The following is a 24,136-nucleotide window of genomic DNA, read 5'->3' on the forward strand; positions in this document are numbered from 1 at the left end:
GGTTACAGTTTACATCAAGAAGAGTGAAGAGTTCCCTGACCTCACTGAAGCCTAGAGTATGACCGCAACTAGGTTTAACTTCATCGACACCTACTAGGTTGTGGCCCGCAAAGCCTTGCGGTAGCTCTGCTAGATCTATGAAGTGCCCATTGCTCGTACCCCCATGAGGTTCTTTCCACCTTTGGACAAGAATCGACGGGCATGGAGGGCTCGCATGGAGGCTTTTGCAAGGGCGGGATGCGCAAGAGGACAGTCCAACCATGGTGCACTTGACCACGTACCTACTTGCTCTGGATGACCAGTATGACCGGCAAACCTTGGAACTAAGGATCTGCCTCCATCAAGCCGAGGAAGCCGAGATCTTCACCTGGATGCTCGAGGTGTAGCTCGCTGAAGCGCATGCCAGTGCTATAGCTGCTGAGAGCCAGGAGACTATCATGTTGGAAGCTCTGAAGGAGGCTGAAGATTAGCATGTCCATCAGCTATGTGAGGTCTATCTTGTCACTAGTGCCAAGAGGAGGACATTGGCTGCTGAAAGGCAGGATGCCCCGATCTTGGAAGGGATCCCTATCCACCCGCTAGAAAGAAGGAGAACCGATGTTGCCAGTGCTGCCAGCACCTCCACCCTTGGAAGTGTTAGAAGTCAAGCCCTTGGTTCCTCTCACTTAGCCATTGCCACGAGAAGATGCAGATCCATAGCCTAGGCAGTAGAAGAATCCACCAAGCCCAGGAATGAAGATGCGTGGCTAGAGTAGGTTAGTTGCCTTGGGATGCTATACCCGTAGTAGTAGTGCTTTTCATCGCTGCCCTCTGGTATTGTACTCTTGCTGTTGTTGGTCCGTAGGTGAGATCATCCGTTGTAGGGAAGGTGAATGTTGTGTCATGAATGGGAGCCTAAATGCCTATACATTGTACCCATATAAGACCGTTCAGAATATGCATTTTAATTATTTCACTGTGTTTATTGTGTTCATTTACTTTAAGTTTCGTTAGACATGCTTAAAGTTTTCAAGGGTGATATTAAGTGGGTTACAAGAGAAGTTGCCATTTAGATACCAACTGATTAGCCGTGATTGGATAAGTTTGGACACTGTATCGACTAATTATGGATGTTCCAATAGAACACTTAAATATCTTTAAATCAAATCCGCCATTGGATTTGAATTCCTTGTCCCTTGTTGTGAAGGGAACCCTTGTTGTTTGAATTTTTCTTTGCAATACTCCCTTACTCTGTGGTCTATGACCCCACCGCCTTCATGGCGTGTAAATTGGTAGTAGTTGCCTGGTTAATAGCTTATGGTGTCACGATGAAACCGAGGGCTCCCTATGGAACAACTACCACATGGTGATGCTGCTCGGCACGCGCTGGTATCGAGGTTGTTGACCAAGTACCTTTACCAAGTTACACCTCCATACCACTTTTGCTACAAATAATTTCCTTGGAAATGTTCAGATGTTCTAACGGGAAATCCACAACAGGTTGATGACATAGTGTTCTCTCAAGGTAAGCAAGAGGAGGTGGTTTTGGAGGAAGAAAGTATGACATGGTCTTAGTCTACATGAAAGACAGATGTGGTCAAGGAAGGGAAGAAGAAAAAAGTAGTAAGGAAAGTTAGCCTTGGTTAGTCGGGAGCGATTGTAAAAGTCTGAGTGGACGTCATGTCCCTAGCCCTTTGTTTAGTTGACCTCGCTACGCTTGCTGGGTTATTTTCGCTATGTGCCCTATGGATGCCATTTTTGCCGGGTCCATTAGCACTCCGTTTTTGCGTGGCCGCGACATCGTGCCACACTCGCTGTTCTTGTGCACTGTGCACTTTTCCTTTTCCCCAGCATTCGGTCGGCTCTCGACTCTCATGCCTCGTCCCTCGTACCAGACCCCCTCCCCTCTCCTTTCTTTCTTCTTTTGGGGACACGACCGCTCACACGCCTCCCTCATCGAGTGCACCCTCTTATATCCTCTCTTTTATTTCCCATCCGCACGCTTGTGCAGGGAGCGCACCATGGCCGTGTTTATCCCCACAACATGAACCATCTGTGTATCCCATGCCCGCACACATCCACTTCTGGTGTGTTGTGCCCCACGTCCGTTCGCCTCTATAAGATACCCTTGGTCCTTGCTCTTCTTCTACATCCCATTCCCTCGCATTTGGGGCAGAGTTATGAAATCCAGTTGCCATTGTGAAGCTAGGTTCGTCAGTTTGAGGTGATGGTGTAATCTGAGGAGAAGAAAGGATCCGGTTCATTGAAGAAGTTCAAGTTCCCTTTGGGGTAGTCAATCTTAGGCTTCACGATGTTTTACTTCTTAGTCGACTATTTCTGGATTTGTTGGACCTACACCATGTTTTGGATAATCATTATCTTGTTGTTTCTCCATTGCCCTCATCTATCTCGACTTCTAGATTAAGTCTTGGTTGTATTAGTTTGCTCTTAACCTTGTATCTCTAAATCCCTGGGTGGTTAGCGTTCGAAGTCGTGTAATCTTTCAAGTAATCCCGGATCTACGTAATGTCATCGTGTTTCCCGTCTTTTGGTTCTTACTTCAAATCTTGAGATGAGATTCTTTTTAAGGGGGGTTGGTTGTAACATCATGGTGTTACGAGCTCGTTGAGCACCGTGATTTAGGCCAAGTAAAAACTTTCGAAATGAGTTTCTCGAAATTTTTTATTTAAAATGTACTTGATGCGATAAGCGAATCCCATGTGACTTAGTTTTATGGACTCTAATAAACGCCCAAGTTAAATTACTCAGTGCGTAAAGATATGTAGGAATGTCAAATGGTGATGCTAGGGAATGATTTATTCTATTAGATTAACCATGAAAAGCAACTTTTATAAATAAAATAAAATCCATTAATAAATAGAATGATATATATATATACTCATGTGTTTATTTTGATAAGCATGAACTGACGAGAGAGAGAGAGCACAGTAGCTTTGTTTATTTTTTCTGGCGTACAATGTACTCGTTGCATGGTAATTATTCACCGTCTCATTTTTGTTGTGGCTCTACACCCCGAAACGTCCATTTACCTATGGCCCTATCTTTCTCTCCATCATTTGCGTCATGTCTAAAATTTTTAATTGCAGCACGGGCTCTGTCGTGCCCACATCCCCGCTAAGCACCACCGTCCTTTTGCTCGCTTCGTCGCATCATCTCTGACTGCTTTGCTTGACTCACTACCGAGCCTCATGCTGCTCCCCTTCCTCTATTTTTCTATGGCCTCAGTCTTGTCTCTGCCTGCCTCTTCTTGTCTCTGCTCTCCTTTTTCACTCTACTAGACAAGCAGCTCAGAATCATTACCACCAGAGCAAAAGCACGCACGCAAGCAACACAGCTCATCCTTGTCGCGTACGCTGACATGATAGTGCCGTGCAGGCCGGTACCCCTCCAAGTTGTTGCTACTGCCTGCTACCCTCTGCTTCTTCTACTTCTTGAGGATGCTAGGCCACTACTTGACTTTCCCACCCCACTCTCCACTGCTAGCTCACTATAGCAATCTCTCCTCTGCTCCCACTCCTCTAGGGCCGGGTCTAGCAGTGAGCGAGATCGAGCACTGATAGCAAGTGAAGATGGTGGCATCTTGCAGGTTCAAGCCCATCATGGAGTTCTCCTTGGAGGGGCGGTCGGAGCAAGCGGTGGTGGCCATCCTGAATGGCACGCTACTCATCTTCTAGAGCACATTCCTCTACTACCTCCTTGTGGCGTTGGAGGCTGGGAGCGTCCTTGTAGCACCTAGTTTTAAAGACAAAACCAGATACACACTATATGTGAGCCCAGGAAGTCAAATTTCACATATAGCCACAAATAAGGGTAATATCAAGAGACAATACTTATTACATATCGTATTAGTAAAAGGAAAATAACCTTAGAGTATAGACAGTGGAAAGTCGACTCTGATCTTTAGGCGAAGACACCAAATCTATAGGGACGACTGACTGGTTGACCACAGGCCTAACTCCTCCAAACCAGCAATCTGGTACCCATCTTGGATTTTTATCCAAGTATAGAAAAGTAAAACAAGCGTAAGTACATGTTGTACTTAACAATTATATCATGGGGTTCATGAGGCTCAAAAGGCTGACACTTGTTAACTACGATTAGCTTTAATGTGTCATCTTTTTAAGCAATTGAGTGGAAAAGAATTTATCATCCCCATAAACACATGATCAGGTAAACATGAATAATATATAGCATAAACAATCAATTATTAGCATCATCATTATCCATTATTGATCATCTCTATTCCATAAGGGTCCAAGGCCGCTCGTGACCGTGAGCACGGCTGATATATCAGTTTTATACTCTACAGAGTTTGTACACTTTCACTGTGAGTCGTGATTTACCCTTTCGCCCGAGGTAGCTAATCTCTTGACCCACTTCCAAGGAAGGTCGGCAGGGTTCACTATGAAGCCTTTCAAAGGTTTGTCTAACAAGTTAGGGCCGCTAGGCGTATGTGGCCCCTCTCTAGGAGTGGCACACGTGGGCATCGTAGCACGGTACACACATCCTAGCAGGAAAGGAAACATACCCTCATGCACCATAAAGGTAACCACTAACAAGCTAGAAAAGGTCCTCATACTGAGCTAAAGCTAGAGCCATATATCCCTCACAGCTGTACTGTAAATCCCAGATGATCGCTTACAGATAAGTCCTTAGGGAGAGGAATCTAAATCATTTAGAAAGTAGCTAAACACTCCAGCCCCCTATTTTCATGTTGCTAAAAAGTCATGTTTTAATGTTTATTGCATATACCATTAGTCAAGTTATAAGATCATGGTTTTAATTAAGCAGTAGAAAAAACTACCGAATGCAATAACCCAAAGGTTTCAAGGTACAAGATATCAAATATCTAGGATATCCTTATTGGGAACAAGGTAGACACATGCAATATGAATTAAATGATTAAATGTGAATAGGTAACAAGGATGGTCCCATGCTATACTTGCCTTACACACCGATCCTTTGGTAAGCTTTACTCTTCACGTCCTTCTTCTTCTTCTTGGATCACCATGTATATCTCACCGACTAGACGTAATCATAGAACACCACACAAACATCCATACACATACATGCATAGCATACAATTGCATTTATATCAGAACAGTACACCAATAAGTAAAAGAGTTTGAAACACGATTCTACGTATCGCTACGAACACATAGTCGCGAGAGGCACGCTAAATGAAGCTACGGTTGAAAAGTTACGACTACCGAGAGATTTGCTTAATACGTTGAAAAGAAGACTATAGGCTTTATTTATGTTAACCATATGAATTCATATATAAAAGATATTTTATAAATAATATAGATTAAATTAAGTCAATTTTAGATTTGAATTATAAAACAAAAGTAAATCAAATCATATTTTATTTATAAAATCTAGTTGCATAATCTTTAATCAAGATATGATTTAAACTATGATTTTTATGAAATAGTAATATAGTAAACATCATTACTAATGCGTAGATCTCATCGTTATGAAACAAACGCAACTTGGACGGACTATTTGGGAGTTAAAATGAATAAGTTATGATTTAAACAAGTTTTCCTATAGTTAGATAATAGATTAAATCTATCCATGAATTTTAGATATTGAAAATAGGTCTAACAGTTGTATAAACATGTAGAAAATGTAAATATGGTCCTAATGCAATTTGAACGGGTCAAATCAGACTTAAAACACAAAAGTTACGCATGAAATAAGATTCAGTGGCATTTTTGTAAATAACTTGAACTCATTTTTGAATTAAAACAATTAAAATATTAAATTACATGGTTGTTTGACTGCGGGTACTAATTCTTGAAAACACAGGGTCTGAAGTGAATAAAAATAGGACTGAAATGTATTTATTTAAAACTGTTATGGACTGCGGGTTGATTACTTGGAAATCCGGGGGCTAACTACAAAACGTGCGTAGCTTGACTGCTGGGTTGACCGCACTGCTGACCGGGTTAACGCGTGGCGCGTGCGGACTAGCACGGTGCACCACATGGCATGGACCAGCGCTGACGCAGGCACGGTGCGCCAGGTCCATGGCTCGCTGTGGACCGAACTGGTAAGATCTAATCAAGGCCGTCCATGCAAGATCTAACAGCACAGGGTGCACGAGAGTACCTCCACCGTCTGCACAGCACCTCCGACGAGCCCGCCATGGCTGGCGGCGCCCGATGCTCCACGGCGAACACCGACATGGCGCTCCAGACCTCCCCGGGTCAAACTGAGCATACAGACACATAGCACGAGGGCTCACGGACTCAATGGAGCACAAATCTTGGGCGGGGAACGCGTCGGAGTGACGGTCCTATGGTGGCGCTATGGCTGGCGTGCCTAGAACTCGCTAGTACGGCATTCTAGGGCGTCAACTACCGAAATGGGGGCACGAGGAGGTGGAGAAGCTCACCACGAGGTCGACGAAATTGATCGCGGCATCCGGGAGGGCTTCGAAGGCATGGGTCGATGATGGCGGCAGCAGCTAGAGAGAGAGGGAGGGCACAGGTGAGATGAAATCAAAGCAAATCATGGCCAAAACATGAAATTGAAGGTACCTATGGCTCCTTTAGGTCACGACAAATCTCACTGGCGCATTGGCGACAAGGATTGCGCTCGGGAGTGGGGGATTCACTGGCGACGGTGAGTGCGAGCTTCGAGCGGACAGGAAAGGGGAGAAGGAAGGGGTGTGGCTCGGGTTTTATAGGCGGGGAGAGGCGCTGCGTAGATGGTAGGGAGCGAAGCGCAGTGATTATGGCAATTTCCATGCAGGCGTAGTGGGCCGATGGCTTGCCGCGCATGGCAGCGCCATTGATGGGGCGGAGGAAGGAAAGAAGTAGGGGAAGAAAAGGAAAGGAAGAAGGGGACGGGGCCGACTGTTGGGTGGGACCCAGGTCGCAGCGAGAGGGAGAGAGGAGCGGACGGGCGTGTGCGGTGAAGGGCCGAAGCGGCCACGGGGGAGCTGGGCCGACGTGGGATGGGCCACGCGCAAGAGGAAGGAAGAAAGGGGAGGCGCGCGGGGCGACGGCGCGTGTGGGCCGCGAGCAAGCCGTGCGGAGTAGGCCAAGGGGAGGAGGAGAAGGGAAGGGTGGCTGGGCCAGGCAACGAGCTGAGCCGAGAGTGGGAGGGGAAGTGCGGGCCGAAGGGAAAAGAAGGGTGGGCCTTCGGGCCAAATGAGAGAGGAGTTTTTCCTTCTTTTTATTTTTTTCAAATCCTTTTTCTACTTTGAGTTTCCAATTCCAAGCCAAATTCTATGTAAATCATATCAAATCCATCGTGGCCGGAGCACTAGAGGCTCCCCCTTTCCCTTTCTCTTCTCGGATAGCTTCGTCGTGAACCCATGTAGCTCGTACCGAGCTTGGGTGGGCAATGGGGGCTTACCGTCGCAGGAGCTCCGCCGTGGCCTCGCTGTCATCCGCCATTGCCGTCGTCGTCGTAGCTAGAGCTTGGTGGTGGTTGCGGGAAGGGCATAGATAGGTATGGCTCGTCGCGTGGAACACGCCGGTGCCCTCGGGTCCGCCGGAGAAGTCGCCGCCGGCGAGATGGCGTCGATCCCACACTGATTCCTACCGTGCCCTGTTTTTCGGTCGCTGACGTGTGGGTCCTTCTGTTTTGTGGGTCCCGAATGTCAGTGGCCCAGATTCAGAAAGCTAGTTCAATATTTCAGATTTTTTATGTTGTTTTGTAAAATTTATATCTCCTGTTTGCTAGATCCAAATTGTGTGGTTCAAATTTTGTTAGGATCATGGTGAAGTGTAGTATTTAGGAAAAATATATCATGAACACTTGTAGTGGAATTTTTGGAAGATTTAAATTGAAACTTGAAATGTGTTTTTAAATGAATGCAAACTTGTTTAATTTATATCTGGAGTTCTTGTGCTCCAAAAATTATGAAATTTTGTGGGTAAGCTCTTCTTGATGAGTAGAAGCTCTAGTAAAAATTTGAGAGTCAGTGCATGTATAGTTTTTTATTTATAGATTTTCCTTTTATCATTGGATGATCCTTGTGTGAATTTTAGTAATTTGTCTATGAATCCAATGACCATGAAATTTATTGGAGGATGTCCTAGTACCTTAATGATGCTAGTAAAAATATAAAATCTATTCCTTGACACTTTTCACTAGGGTTTCCTATCTGTCATTTTGAGCCTTTATGCCTTGTCATTTTTGTGTAGGATGTGATACTTGTTCAAATGATGTGAAATTTATGTAGTAGCCTATTGGAGACATGTATAAGCTACTTTAATTTTTGTGGAATTTTCTGTAGACTTTGGACATATGTTTATTATTTAACCTAAGTATCGAAATGAATTAATAAAGGCATGAAAATAATTTATTTAGGAATGGCCACTATGTTTTCTGGTGTTCTTCCAACATGTGTGATGAGTTAATAAAGTTGGTTTTGTCCATTTGTATGTTTATAATGTGAGTTAATAATTATTTTCTTGCATTGTGTCTTTCTGGACAGTTCTGGGAACTTTAAAAAGTTCACCATGATAATTTGGGTTGCTGGGAAAGGGATGAATACAAAAGTTGTAGATAACTTATGTATCTATCTCCTGTTAAAATTTGGTGGCATTTGGCCTAGTAGTTTAGGAGTTACAGTCGTTCTAAGTTGGACCACAATTTTGTCTGCTCTCTGTCTTGTTTAGACCTGATTCGGTGTTAGTGTAAATTCGACCTGCTAAACTTGGGAATCATGTTGAGGTGATTAATAGTGAATTGTAGAAAATTTTATAAGCTTTCCAGATTGTCTTGTTGCATGTCTTTGGGATTAGTACAACTCTAGTTATGAATAAAACTAGTTACTGCTGTTTGCAGCCTTGACTCTGTGATTTCAGTGAATAGCTTGTTTGTTGATATGAGTCGGTATGATGAGTTAGATGCTAGGCTAACTAAAATAACTTGTTAGTTGTAGGTGCTAGACCTCTTACTAAAGATGAACAACTTTATCTTAGGTTGTTAGATCTTGGTGAGTGTGTAGTTCTTGTGTTTTAAAAGAGATATGCACATACTCAGTAAAATAGATGTTAAATCTTGTATCATCATGTCTTTCATGCGTCCATCTATACATGGCTATACATTTCATCATCATCATCCATCCCCTGTGCATGCATGATTCTTATACTATGCATATGCATGCAATAGGTGTTCAGGAGGGAGTCACGCTTCTGGAATTCGAGCAAGTACTTCCGGAGGAGCAGCAGCAAGCTCAGGAGCAGGAGGTGCAGGCCCCCGAAGAAGGAGCCGACGAAGAAGTTCTTGAGTGTCCCGATCACCAACCTTCGTCTTTTCTGAAAGGCAAGCCCCGGAGTATTCTAAGTCTCCTATGTTTTGAAAATAGTTACTTTGAGTATCTTTATTTGTGATGCATTAAGTGATGGGAACTGGATGCAAACACTTGTTGCATATATTTATCTATTCCTTGTCCAGTAAACGTACCCTGAATCCTATTTAGGTCCAGGAGCAAATCAAAGCTTAGCCTTGCTTAGACTGGTAAAAGTCAGGTGATTTCCTGTCACCTGCAAGTTAGGATAATGTCTGGTCACGGTTAGCTATATTTGCTATCGTGGAAAATAACCATGTGTTAATAATGAATTATGACCGGGCGGGATGTCGATAGAGAAGCAACAAGGCAAGGAGGTCTTGGGTGTGGATCTATCCCCGTCTATGTTGGTTAAGGACCAATTCGCTCTACGTCCTCAGGTCATGTTGAATGCATGCCTATCACTTAGTTGGCCGGATAACTCGTTCCGACCATGAAGCCGAGTAGCTCAACTCAGGCTGGAAGTCTTTGAAGTGAAAGTGCACACCCTGGCGGTAGTAAGGATGTGCGGGGAGCTATTGGCGTAAGTCCGAGGTGAGATTGACCACCTGGCAGAGTGGACTCCCTGAGGGTGCGGTGCTACTCAGAACCGCGATTCCTGAGTTGTACCAAAGGTGACCTAAGGCTACCTTTACGCGGTATGCCTAGGTTTGTGTTAGGAATACCCCTCCAGCTGGATAGGAATCGATTCGAATCATCGTCTCTCCTGGATAGTGAGAACTTGACTGAGCAGCAGCAACGTAGATGCACTTAATGGAACTTGATGATTAAATTGATGATGATGTTGATGATACAACATTATACCGGATATGTTTACTAATGTTTGGAGTTAAATCAATTGCTTGCTCTAGTACAGGTGCTAATCTAGTTGACAGGTTAATATTGATAACTTGCTGCTTACTCATAATTAAATTATGCTCTTATATCACTAAGCTTTTATGCAAAATGGTTGTCAAGCAAGATCCACCGATAAAGCCTTGCATACTCCTTGGTGTCATTTACTTTTGGTTTATGACGGGTAAGTCTAGCTGAGCACATTCTCATACTCAGGGTTTATTCCCCCTTGTTGTAGATGACGTGCTCTATAACGGCTACTACAAGTATTGTCTCCACCCTGCGGGGGATGAAGACTAGATCATGGGCATGATCACCTATGTTATCTTATCTTACTGCTTTTGCTAGATATGACTATGGAACTGGCTTGTAATTGAACTAAGTGTGTGTGATGGTCTCAAACTACTTTGCTTCCGCTATTTGTGAACTCGTTTTGTAATAACTATGTGTACTCTGATGTATGAGGTACTTGTGAACTACTTGTGAAATGGATGTAACATGTGGCTTGTTATGTTGAATTATTGTGATCTTGGTTGTATGCAAGTTGGTTTGAAATCCTTCGTGGTTTCAGTTGACTACCGGGTTTATATGGGTTCAAGTATGACGGTTCGATCACTTCGGTGATTGCTTTCGTACTTGTGCTCTTATAAATTGGTCGGTTCTGTTACACAGCGCTTCAGGGCACTACCGCTTTTGTCTTGGTATGCATCTATGTTCCTTTTCGATCTCATGGTTGAGTTTTTTTAGCGTGACTGACCTATACTTATTTGATAGCGGCCAAGGACTGACGAGACTAGGCATTGCCCTGCCTCCCATGTGGGAGGAGTGGAGACCCAGCCTACAGTGAGTCACGATGAGTGGCGGGGAAAGTAGACTGGCGGTGGTGTGACCTTCCCTTCTAGGGGTTGCGTCCTCCCGGCCGGTCGCAAGTACGGTGATAGTGGTGGCGGTGGTGATGGCGGTGATCCCCATGGCGACGGTAGAGGTTGGGTCGGAGGTGACCCTTGTGATCCCTCCCCCAATAGCCATGGTAGAAGAGAGGAGGAAAACCGGGCTTCCTACCTTGCCCGATGGAGGAACACATTGTTCGCCTTCCTGGTTAGAGCTGGAGGGGTTAGGAGGAGACATGGCCAGTCCGAAGGCAGAACATCCATGGGTGGGCCACAGAGTTGAGATAGTGGAGATCCTCTACTCTAGTGAGGCAAGCATTAGGGTGGAGCCACCGGCCATCCCACCATCGTAGGAGTTAGCGATGATATGTTCGTCACATGATATTGCGATGGCTGGATCTTCTAGCAGGTTGGGGGTGACCCATGAGCTAGTGTGGCCCTACCCCGGTGACCCAAGGAAGGCTCATTTTGTCCTACGTGATGAGGAGGAGGTGGGGCTCTAGCACTTGCTGGAGGAGAGAGGACTATCGATGGAGCCCGATCTCACTCAAACCAAGGCAAGGCTCAAGGATGCCTTGGAGCGGGTTGAGCTCATCCATCAGGTGGTCTTAGTTGACTTGCCATGCATCATAGAGATAAGCTTTCTATGTTTTTAGTGTTTGTCCTTCACTCCTTAGTCTTCCACTAGTTGTTTCAGCATGCTTGCTTCTCGCTTCATAGGATTTAGAGGTGATGTCGATCTACAAGTTTTGTTTCCTTTGGGAGGAACATGGTTGGATGGAGCGGGAAGCCATGATGTCATGGTGGGTTGGTGAGCTTGACTGCCAGCTGGAATCCACCCACCGCGAGTTCCAAGACTAGGTGGTCGAGGCGACAGGAGCATGGGCGGCAGAACTGCTCGTGGCGGAACGAGCGACTGCTGTCGAGTGGGGACTCAACATGGCAAAGGTCCACCTAGTGGAGACCGAGGTAGTGCTCTAGAAGTCCTTAGATGCTCTAGAGATAGAGCGAAAGGCCTGGTCGAAGGCTGATCAAGAAGTGCTCATGCTCTAGGGGCAGGTGCTTAGGGCGAAGGAGTCGAACGCTCGACTGCTCAAGAAGGTGACCCAGCAAGAGGAAGGGCTCTCCATCCTTAAAAGCACCCACCTTAGTATGTATCTATTTCGCCTTTGGTTGATGTCTTGGTTTTTCCTTTTCTTTGCTTATGAACTTGTCGTCCTTTTTCTAGAACTGGGTGGAAAAATTGGTTTTTTGGAGCGAGAGCTGGAGACAGCCAAGGTAGCGATCGGTCGGAGCGTGGAGGCGCTAGCCAAGTCCCTTGAAGAGCGACATGCTCTCAAGGGGGAGCTCGACTAGATCTACAACGTCGCCCAGGTGGTTGTTTCTAAGGTGTTTGGGTCAGCGCTGAGCACCAGCATGCCCGTCGTCCAGCTAGCATAGGTCCTGAACGAAGTTTAGGTGCTCATCTCCGATGGCATGTTCTACAGGACGTCGGGGGTGCTGACCTCAGTGGTGATGCACCACTCAGACCTAGACTTCATCGCCATCTGCAGAGGGTAAGCCGACGGCTGGAGCGCGGATGCAATCCATGCGCTTGGGGAGAGCTTGGTGCCATATGTACAGATGATTGCCGAGCAAGTCTCCACGCAGTGGGTGATGGAGGCTCACCATTCGAGCATGGCTGAGGGTGTGCGCCAAGAAGATGTCATCCAGCCTACGGACGGAGTGGGGACCGGGTCAGAAGCGAGCGTCGTCCCGCCTCCGACCGAGCCGAACATCATCCCGTCAGAAAGTGAGTAGCCCTTATCCTCATCGACCGAGCCATCAGTCCATTCCCTTAGGCGGCCACAATAGAATTTAGAGTAGAAAAAGTTAGTATATGTAAAGGATAAGTTTGTGGGGGAGCCCCTGTGTGAACAGTTTTTTTGTATTCATGAATACTTTAGTTTCATTTTGTGATGGAATCACTCGTAAGGGGAAGCTTGTCCCATCTGTCTTAGTTTTCACCCTAGCATAGCTTTGTTTTTTATCCTTTCTTTTTTCACACTTGCCCGTTTGACCCATAGGCTACAACCTTAAGAACCCGGGTGTGGCCCGCGAGGCTCAGCTGCTTGTAACCATAGGTCATGGCGGGGTGTGATCGGTCGGGAGTTTAAAACATAAGTTACATAGGGTAAATAAAGGAACAGACTACCCTTTCATTTGGGTGAAAAGTATTACTATATGATAGCAAAAACGAGAGATGGTATCGCACCCTCATGGAGCCCCCAAGCGACCTAGGCCGAGAGTGCTCGGGCTAGGGTGCTTGTAGGAGCAAACGTTGAATGAAAGAAAATGGTAAGACCGAGCTTTAGGGGAAGAAACAACATAATTGTTCGATGTTCCACATGTTGGTGAGAACATTGTCGTTGTCGTCCTTCAGTCGGTAGGCGCCCGATCGGATCACCACGGTCAACATATAGGGTTGATCCCATGGTGGAGAGAGTTTATGTTTCTCCTTGGTTGATTGGGTTCTTTGGAGCACAAGATCACCGACCTTGAGGATCCTTCCTCTAATTTTCTTTTATGGTACCTACAAAGAGTTTGTCGGTAGCGAGCGGAGCGGATGATGGTCATCTCACAAGCCTCCTTGAGCAGGTCGACCATGTCCTGCTGAGCCTCCGTGGCTCGGTCTTAGTCGAAGGCCTTCACTCTTGGGGCGTCGTGGTCGAGGTTAGAGGGCAGCACCGCTTTAGCTCCGTAGTCTAGGAAGAAATGTGTGAATACTATGCATCAGTTCAGGGTCGTTCTCAGGATCTAGAGGATCACTGGGACCTCTACAACCCATCGTTCGGCATACTTATTAAGTTGGTCGAAGATGCGTGGCTTGAGTCCTTGGAGGACCATGCCATTGGCCCGCTCGACCTGACCGTTAGTATGTGGATGTCCGACCGAGGCCTAGTTGATCCTGATGTCATATCCATCATAGAAGTCCAGGAACTTCTTCCTGGTGAAGTTAGTTCCGTGGTCAGTGATGATACAGTTAGGAACACCAAAACGATAGATGATGTCAAGTAAGAACTTGTCCGCCTCTTTCGAGCGAATGTTGATGATGGGCTTTGCCTCTATCCACTTGGTCAATTTGTCAACCGCTATGAGTAGGTGGGTGAAGCCACCCGAGCCCTTTTTGAGGGGTCTGGCCATGTCGATGCCCTAGACCATGAATGGACAGGTGATAGGGATGGTTTGAAGCTCCTGCGTTGGCAAATGAGTTTGCTGAGCGTAGAACTGGCATCCCTCACACCTGCCGACAACCTCTGCATCTCACAGCGCAGTGGGCTATAAAAACCTTGGTGAAAGGCTTTTTCGACCAGCGACATCGGGGTCATGTGATGTCCACAGATTCTGGCATGGACCTCGAGAAGAAGCTATTTCCCTTGGTCGGTAGGGATGCACTTAGTGAGTACTCCCGACAGACTTTGCTTGTAAAGTTCATTACCGAATGCAACAAACGTCTTAGCGCGTCGAGCGATTCATCGTGCTTCAGTCCTTTCTAGGGGAGAATCTCTTCGAGGAGGTAGGTGAGTAGCGGTGCTCTCCATGAGCTTGTCAAAGTGGTCGAGCTGGCCCTACTGGGGCTGCTTGCCCACATGATCGACCGCGGTGACCAAATCGGAGTTGGCCGGTCAACGCTGATCCTTCTTGTTCTTTTGCCCCTTTGCGTGGAGGGGACCTTGTCTTTGTCCTCGTGCTTGGCCTTGCCCTTGTCCTGGCCTCCACTAAAGACCGCTCTAACTGCCTCCTCACCGGAGGCGTGGTTCATGGCGACGTCGAGCAGGTCATGAGTGGTATGGGGCATCAGACAGCCGAGCTTGTGGATCAGTGACTCACAGGTTGTCCCGGAGAGGAACACGCTGATGATGTCCATGTCAACGACATCAAGAAGGGAGTTGCATCATTTTGAGAACCTATGGATGTAATCCTGTAGGAACTCATTGGGCTCCTGTTAGTAGCTCTTGAGGTCCTAGGAATTCTCAGGATGGACATACGTCCCCTAGAAATTCTCAATGAAGACCCTCTTGAGATCTGCCTAGTCACGGATGCTATCAGGCGAGAGGAATTTGAGGCAAGCTCGATCATGCTCCCCCATGCAGATGGGTAGGTATTGAATGATGAAGTGGTCATCATCCACCCCTCCCACTCGGCAAGCGAGCCAGAAGTCTTCGAACCATATACTGGGATTTGGCGATGTTGGTAGGTGGTCAGAAGCACTGTGAGAATGATGCTTTTTGGATGTGACCATGCCTGGGGTGCGTTTCCCCACTCCCCTCGATGGTCCGGTCAGGGCCTGTGCCGCCTACCCTCACCACCTCTTGATGGACGTCATCATCACGCCAGGCTTGATGTCGACTATTGATGATGCTGCAAGCATCATGGTTCGACCTAAGCCATTCGCACATAGGTGGTCGGTGTCGAGCGGGCGTCGGGTCAGGCCATGGTGCGGCTACGGCCTCTTGTTCCACGCCCAATGACTATAGTGGTGAGTGGATGGAGCGATTCGACTGGTGCGCCCCCATTCCCCTGGTAGGGAAAGAGGCCGCGAGTCGGTGTCGCGACGCGGAGCTCTCCGCCTGTTGTACGGTGGCGATTTCCACCAGCGCCTAGAGGTTCTGGTGGATCGCCTGCTCCTAGGGGTTGATAGGCTCGGGAAGGCCACGCAGAAGCATCATCGTAGTGACGATGTTCTGGCCAACCTGAGTGAACTATGGGGGATTGTTTCCTCCATTCATGATGTTGTGCTGGACATGGCGGGCGTGACCCCAAGAGCCACTCATCGGGTTACACGCGTGTGGCGCAGCATGCTGTGCCAAGCGCGGCGACGTAAGTGGTGACTGGCTCTGCCGCCTTTGTCATAACTCCTCACTGTGCTCTTGCGCACGAGCGAGGGCCTCTGCACGAGGGTCCAGAGGGTTGTGAGTCTATAGAGACTCTGCTATCACTAGCGGCTGTCCCAAAGCGTCCGCCATAGCACACTCCCGGGACAGAGGGTGGCTAGGTGCCACAATGTCACCAATGCTGGAGCCGTCGATTTCAACCTCATCATCCATGAGGTCGTGGAAAGAGGCGGCAGCATAGCCCGCCATCCCCATGAATTTGGATGTGAAAGGGGGCGGCGTCAGCATCTTTTGGAGCCCCTGTGCATACGTGTCCGTGGGGGACACGAGGCCATAGGAGAACCGGTCGCACGGCAGTTGCGGTTAGGATAATGGGGTCCCTCCGAAGAGTCGGTGAAAGATATTAAATAGTGAGTAAAGAACAATATATATGTTACTCACAGTGGGGTTTGAGCCTAGCGTGGGCTCAGAGCGAAGCGTAGGTGTCTCATCGTTGAGGTCACTGGGTGGCCCAAAGCCAATGGAGGGCACTCCTCCTCCGATGGGCGTCAGGACAAGTGCCTCCTCACAAAGGCGAAGCACGCCGAGCTGGTCGGCGATGAAGTATAGGCTTCCGAAGAGGAAGGTCTAGGATGGCTCAAAAACAGGAGGAACCCACATCCCAATAGGCGGGAGCATGGGAAACTCTAGTGAGCCGAAGCGAATCATATTGCTTGAGCCTGTCATGACAAAGATGGCGGAAACGTGGGCCACCCGATGACCAAAGGCATGAACGTATGGCGTTCTCCCCATGGATGGTGCCAACTATTGGTGCGAAAAGTGACCAACAAGTGAATATTTGTAGTTTTGTCATACGTTGTGATCAAATGTGGCCTAGCACTCAATGACACAGGGTTTATACTGATTTAGGCAATGTGCCCTATGTCCAGTTCAAGTCGGTCGAAGACTTTATTCCTGAGCCCAGGTGCTCGAAGTTTGGTGTGGGGTTACAAACGAATAGAAATAAGAAGGGGGTGTCGAAGGTCCGGTAGGACTCTAAACCAAAGGGCCAAGAGTGATGGAAGCTCCAACGTGCGCTAAGTATTGGAACGTATGCTCTGTGTAGCTTTAGAGTTCTAGAGCTATGGAGCTGTTCAAGTGCTCAGAATGTCTAAAGCTTAGCAGAGAGAGAGTTGGAATGACTGTTCTTTTAGAAGAGAGCGCATCCCCTTTTATAGGTGAAGGGGACAGCCTTACAAGTTAGGAGAGAGAGAGAAAGAGAGTTTGTGTTTTCTCATCTTGTTGCCCACGCCGTCGGGTATAAGATAGTTTATTGGCGCCCACAATACTGTTGATGCCTAGATGCATGTAGCAGGCTTCATCGTGTTCTTCTAGTATGGCAAATATCGGCGCCTACCATACTGTAGGACAAATGTTGGCGCCCACAATACTGTTCGTGTTCTGACAAAGGTTGCAAAGCACCCTTCTGGCATGGCCTGTCATTACTGTCCTATAGGTGTGCAGGGTACGGTCCTCGGTATTATGGTTGACTTAAGCGCCTTGCCTTATCTGCTCCGCCTGTTTCTTGGGTCCTTACCAAGCGGGTGTCCCCGATCGGTTGTTCCCAGTCAGCTCCGACCGTGCCGGTCAGAGAAGAGCTGTAAGCAGAGGTTCGATGTATTCCCGGTTAGAAAAGCGGGTTAGAGTCGGAAGCGAGCGTCATCCCCTCCTTGGCCAGGCCTTTAGGTTGGAGACTGGATCACTCTTCCGGTCTATCATTAGGTAACTGGGCCAGCCCCGCGCGTCGCTGTAATACCGTCTGCTGGGCAGAGTTTTTGTTGGGAAGCGGGTCCATCAGGGACTCTGGGTTTATGAACCCAACACTCAGCGGGAGAGACAAGTGTGTCATGTATTAATAATGAAGATATAACTACTATATGGGCGGGCTGAGATGTAGATTACAATGATTCATACACCCAGTAGTCAGTTGCATTATATTATATTATTATCTTGCTCTAAAAGGTGGAAAGTTTTTTTGTTTAGGGGGTAAACGGAAATTAAACGGTTGACCGTTTAAACGGTCAAAAAAATGGGAGTAAATGGTCTAAACATCCTAAATGGAACAGAGGTAAACGATATTAAACGGGCTAAACGATTGTTTAACGGCTGTTTAGGTGAACACCGGGTAAATCTAGTTAAATTTTATATGCATAAATTTATATACTAAAGTTTATTATATTAATAAATATGTATACTTGATTTCTTACATGCATAAATATGTATATTTTATTCTTTTTGTGGCATAAATATATACACATACTAAAATAATTGATTTGTACTTGCATAAAAATGTATAAATGCTAGAATAATTGATTTTACATCAATAAATATACATATTTGGGTAATATTGTGCAAAACCGCTTAGACCGATTAACTCAGTTTAAACACCGTCTAAATGGCCTAAGAGCATCTCCAACAATGCTACCCAAATCAGACTACCTATTTCTCTGTTTGGGTAGCCACCTAGTCTAAGACTACCCATTTTTTTACCGTCGTCTCCAACGGTACTACCTAAAACAGACTACTTATTTTTTACCACAAATGCATGTTGCCACTCTATGATCTTCATTTCTCCTCTACAATTTAACCAAGAGTATTTCAAACACAAATAATGATCTTCATTAATCAAAATATGATACTACAATGTTCAATTATAATTAATCAAAATAGGATACTACAAAGTTCAAATAATGTATGACGACATAGAACCATATAATCAAACAAATCTAAATCTCACTACGACACACCATGACATGCCCACAAATGCTCTACCAAATCATCACGAAGTTGCTCATGAATTGTTCGGTCTTCAATCTCATTATGTATACGCAAGAATTCACTCACAACATTTGGGTCACAACGATAATCCTTTGGCCTCAACACCTCACCACCATCCTGTTCATAGTCAAAATCCTCTTCCTCGGCCCCCTCTCATTTTCTATGATCATGTTGTGCAAAATTACAGCAGCGATCATGATGTACCAAATGGTATCCTTGTCCCATGTCCTACAAGGTCCTCTCACCATGGCAAACCTAGATTGAAGAACCCCAAATGCTCTCTCTACATCTTTCCTCACAGATTCTTGTGCTTGTGTGAAGTGAACTTTTTTGTTGCCTTATGGGTTCCAAAAACTCTTCACAAAAGTAGCCCATGAAGGATAAATGCCATCAGCTAGGTAGTATCCCATAGTGTATTTGTTGCCATTCACAAAGTACTCAACAGAAGGAAAAGTTCCAAAAGTTAACCTGTGGAAGAGTGGTCATCGCTGCAATACATTGATGTCGTTGAGTGAGCCCGGTAGTCTAGAAAATGAGTGCCAAATCCACAAATCTTGAGAAGCCATGGCTTCTAGGATCATAGTAGGGCCATCAACATGTCCTGAATAATATCCTTTCCAACCTGTAGGACAATTCTTCCATCGCCAATGCATACAGTCTATGCAACCCAATATGCTCGGCCATCCTCTCCTCCCATTTGAGGCCAATAGCTTCCTTGTGTCATCATCATTTGGTGGTCTCAAGTACTGATCTCCATAGACATCTACTACGGCCCTAACAAAATGCTTGAAGGCCTCAATCATTGTGCTTTTTGCTATTCTCACTACCTCATCCATTGAATCGGCTGGTAGATCATATGCAAGCATATGGATTGAACCAACCACTTTCTACAACACAGTGGCACCAAGTAGCCCTACAGCATTTGGTCTTTGCCTGAAATAGTCATTGTGAGCTTCGACACCATCAACAATCCGCAAAAATAGATTTCTAGACATCTGAAACCTTCTCCTGAAAAAATTGTCATTGTACATAGGTACATCTGAAAAATAATCGGTGACAATTCTCAAATTGCCAGCTGAAATGTCTCTGTGAACCACCTGGCGTCCAGGGACTGATCCACGATGCCTCTTCTTGCTTCTCTCCTCTTCCTCATCATGTGCAATCAAGCTCAAAATAAGAGCATCATCATCAGACTCATCATCGACCTCGAAGAATTGGTTGAAAATATTATCTTCATCATCATCAAACAAAACCATCTACAAATGGCCAGAGTTTCACATGTGAATTATTCAGACAGCTACATATGGGAGCAGCAATCTAGGCATAGTACGACGTCATACCTCGTGGTTAGGGAGGATGGAAGAAGGTGAGCGCAGAGGACGGATGTCCTTGTCAGTGTCGCGTGGAGGCCAGAAGGATAGGGTCTCGACGATGATTGGGCGCCCGAGATGCGTCGACATTGAACAGGGCGGTGGTGAGCCTCCGACCCAGCGATAGACAAGGCGGCGGGGAGCCTCCGACCCGGCGTTGAACAGGGTGACGGGAGCCTCCTGGACGGCGATGGACGGAGCGGCGGGCGGGATCCACCGGGGAGGACGGATCTGGCTAGGGAGCTGGATCCGACGAAGGAAAGGGCCGGCCACGACGGAGGAAGGCTGGCACCAGCAGAGGACCTCTCGATATGGCCGATGGGAGGTCCGGCGATGGATAGGGCGCCAGCGGTGGTGGGGGAAGGCCGGCGTCGGGCAGGGGGTGTGGTCGGACGGGAGGACGACGCATGAGCAAAACGGTCTAACGGACTTTTGGGTAGCGACCTCTGGCCCAATAGGAATAGGTAGTGGGAGGGGGGATTTGGGTAGCCAATAAATTTGTGGGGTGTAGTAGGTAGTTTGCTGGAGTTGGTTTTTTGCTCCGACTACCTAAATTGGGGATAGGTAGTATTGCTGGAGATGCTCTAAATGCTAAACGAAGGGTGACCGACTATTTATCGATTAGCGTTTTGGATTACACTGCTTCCGGTTTTAATATTTGGGTCGAATTTTGTATCATGATGTCATCCGGGTCCCCAACCCTGTAACTTTGATACTAGGGTATAAAACATTTTAGGTTGTGGGGTGGTCTATGAATATTTCCTAAAAAACATTGAACAAAAAAAACTTATATGTAGAAGGTTATGTGTAAGTTATGTTAGCAATTTTGTTATGTAAAAGTTGTGCTAAAAATGCTATATTTAGAAATTGTTATGAAAGATTTGTACATTGGATAATTATGAACAAAAGTTGGGTTTCAGATGTCATATAGAAAAGTTATCATGATAAGTTTATATAAACTAATGTCAAAAATACATTTAAACGACTATGATTAGAAATTATGGTTATAAGTTATGTTCTACAAAAATATTATGCATAAAATTTGTGAGTATAACTTTGTAGTTTTTAAAAAATAGAAAGTAGTGGAAACAATTTTTTTTCTAGAAATGAAAAGTTATGGGTTATCTCATGGTTATTACTGGATTAGAACACTAACTAGCGAGGCGAATTAAGCATAGTTTGGTTGGTTAGGTTTCTTGTGGTAGAACATGCTCACTCGGATTTAAGTCCATGACTTTATTCACATGCTTGAATTCTCTTGTCAATCTTGAAATTTGGAAAACATTAATTAGTGAGATCGGATACAAAGAGCAATTTGTATTAAAATAATTTAAAATGACGATTTAGAAAGCGCAGTTCAGTAAAAACTGTTATTAGAGATGGTATGCACATGCCCACGCACGCGTAGCAACTGGAACGCGCGAGGCATCTCGAGATGTGGCCGTAGCGCCAACGCCACGTGAAGCTAGCGCACTGCGCACTGCGCACCAGCGGAAAAGGCCAGACCGAAATAAAAAGGGAACGGAGCCTACCGAATCGGACGCAAGCTGCTAAGCCCACCAGTCCACCACCCATCAGTCCATCACCCTCTCTCGTTTATTTTGCGCCATCTTCCTCGCCAAGTCCACCTCCCGACTCCACCAAAATCCCAAACCCTAGCGCCCCCCGCCTCAGATCCCTCCACCTTCAGCTCATCAGCGCGGCACGCACCATGCGGATCCGCAAGAGCGCCTCCCGCCTCCTAGGCTCTGCCTACTCCGCCTCCGCTGCCCCGCCCGTTGGTGCGGCGCCTCCGTTCGACCTGCTGCCACCGCCGCCGCCGGCGGCGCACCTTGCGCCGTGCTCCGCGCCCGAATCCAGCGGCGGGCCCGGCTTCTCGGGCCCCTCTGCTTCCTCTGCGGAGCCCTGCGAGCTCAGCCGCTCGCCATGGGACCTCATCGCCGAGTTCTCCCTCTCCGACCCACAGGTCAGCGCCTCCGCTCCCCCACCCCTTCTCCTCACTCTCTCCTCTCAGTTCTGCACTTCGGGTTGCTCTGTGTTCCATGCGCCGCAAACTCGCTGGTTTGGTGAGAGTCGCAGCAGCAGCTTTCCCTGCCGCTGTGTTCGGTTCGTCTATGTTGCTAGGGTTGGCCGCCGGCGGGTCCAAATAGCCGTCCAGCAGGTTGTTTCGGCTGGGGATACTCGCCTGACTAGTGTCTAGGAGCGGTTAGCTACTCTTCCCTCGTGCTAATTTCTGCACCGCGTCGCGCCTAGGTTTGGAATCGCTGGGGCGGCGGCCGGGTCGAGCCCTAGATCCGCGCCCCCATTTCGTCCCGTCTGCGGTTTGGGAATCCGTCTGTGCGTGCTTTTGTTTCGATTAATTAACTTGTTTGGCTGTTTCACTGAATTAGGTGGAGGATGACATCGTGGACAAGTACTTCGTCCATGTCACGACCCGCTCGAGCTGGCTCTTCTCAGCCACCATGCCAGCCGCCTCCTCCGCCAAGAAGAAGAACCTGCAGGCTGCAGCTGGCGGGGATAACACGAAGCTGCGTCGTGACACTGTGAAGAAGCCTGCAATGAGCAGTAAGGAGAAGGAGGGCGAGGCCAATAAGAAGGCAAAGGTCAAGAAAGAGGAGGGGCAGAATGTGGGAGCACGGGTCTGGCTGTGCAAGAAGAACGACGGTAAACGGTGGCACTGCAACCGGCCAGTGAGCCAACCCGACACCCTCTGTGAGTACCATTTCGTGCAGAAGCGCTCCTACTTAAACCCCTATTTTGAGTCTCCCTCTGTGGCAAAATTGGAGGAGACAGCGCCAGTGCTGGTGCCAGTGCCAGCAGCTGCCTCCAAGTCCTCCACACGCAACAAGCCGAGGAAGAAGAAGCCTGGCAGTGACCTCAGTGCGACCGAGGGCTTCTACTACTATGCTGGGTTCGGCCCATTCCGGTCCAAGAGGCAGTGTAGAAGCGGCGGCATGAACGGACCTGTGCCTGCAAAGCAAGAAGAAGATGAGGATCACGCAAAAGATGATGCTTCTCCGAGTCAGCAGCAGGCTGAAGTTGATGAGGGTCATGATGATGATACCAATCAGACTGCGACTGCAGCCCGTGGTGATGCATCTAGCTGCGAAGATGACACAGCAGGGATTGCTGGCGTCGATGAGGGGAGCAGCAGCGATGACGACTTTGATGGACTTGGTATCTCTGGCCACAGCATGAATGGAAATGGTGATCCCAAAGCTAGCAATGGTGATGGCAAGAGGAAGATCCCGTGGAAGCGGTGGAGGAAGCCCGTGAAGGCGCGGTCGCTCAAGTCCTTGATGTAAGCACCTACATACATGCTCGATCTCGCATCGGCGCGCGACGTAGAAGAAATGCTAGCAGTATACCTTTTGGCTTAGGGTCTGTTTGGTTCCAAATAAGTCACCTACTTATAAGTTAAAAAGTGAAATAAGTGACTGATTTTGCCAAACACCATCAACTTATAAGTCACCCCTGCTTATAAGAAATAAGTTGGTTCCCCCCTACTTAAAACTTATAAGCCACCTTTTTCGCGTGGGGTTCACACCTTTTACTTAACAGGCATGAGCTTATAAGTCATCTATAACCAAATAGGCATAAGTCACTGGTTTTCTGTCACCTGACTTAATAAGTCACCTGACTTATGGAAACCAAACAGGGCCTTAATGAGTCGATCTGTTCTGGTTTTGTTGTTGACCAGTTGTACAATATGTTTGACTTTTGCATTATCCTTTCTCCGATTCAATGGTTACTCATTAATTAGTCTGCCGTGTTGAGGCGTTCTGTGCTTTCTTCAATTCCTTGTTGCGTTTGGGATGAACTGATATATGCTAATGCCTGGTGTGTGAGGAGGTTGCATATTTTTGCGTGTGGAGTTTGTGAACTCTCGAATCAGCGCTCCTTTGGAGGCAAAAGCACAACAGTTGGCCTGTTACAGCTTTACATTTGCTACGCCGGAATCGGTTTAGTATATAGTCGTTGCGTGCACGTGCACAGACGATCGGTTTGCTTAAATCACGTACAAATAAACCACGCACC

General features: G+C 47.0%; 1 protein-coding gene and 1 pseudogene across 1 annotated transcript; one reads left to right on the forward strand and one right to left on the reverse strand.

Moving 5' to 3' along the window:
* Positions 1 to 18,686: 18,686 nt before the first annotated feature.
* Positions 18,687 to 19,984, reverse strand: LOC136536657 (uncharacterized; annotated as a pseudogene).
* A 1,677-nt stretch (positions 19,985 to 21,661) lies between these two features.
* LOC136539011 (uncharacterized) lies at positions 21,662 to 23,826 on the forward strand. Its single transcript, XM_066530929.1, has 2 exons — positions 21,662 to 22,064; positions 22,489 to 23,826. Exons 1-2 carry the CDS (start codon positions 21,810 to 21,812, stop codon positions 23,401 to 23,403), a joined length of 1,170 nt encoding a protein of 389 aa, XP_066387026.1. The 5' UTR covers positions 21,662 to 21,809; the 3' UTR covers positions 23,404 to 23,826.
* Positions 23,827 to 24,136: the final 310 nt, after the last annotated feature.

Source organism: Miscanthus floridulus, chromosome 2 (assembly GCF_019320115.1).
Source record: "Miscanthus floridulus cultivar M001 chromosome 2, ASM1932011v1, whole genome shotgun sequence".
NCBI lineage: Eukaryota > Viridiplantae > Streptophyta > Magnoliopsida > Poales > Poaceae > Miscanthus > Miscanthus floridulus.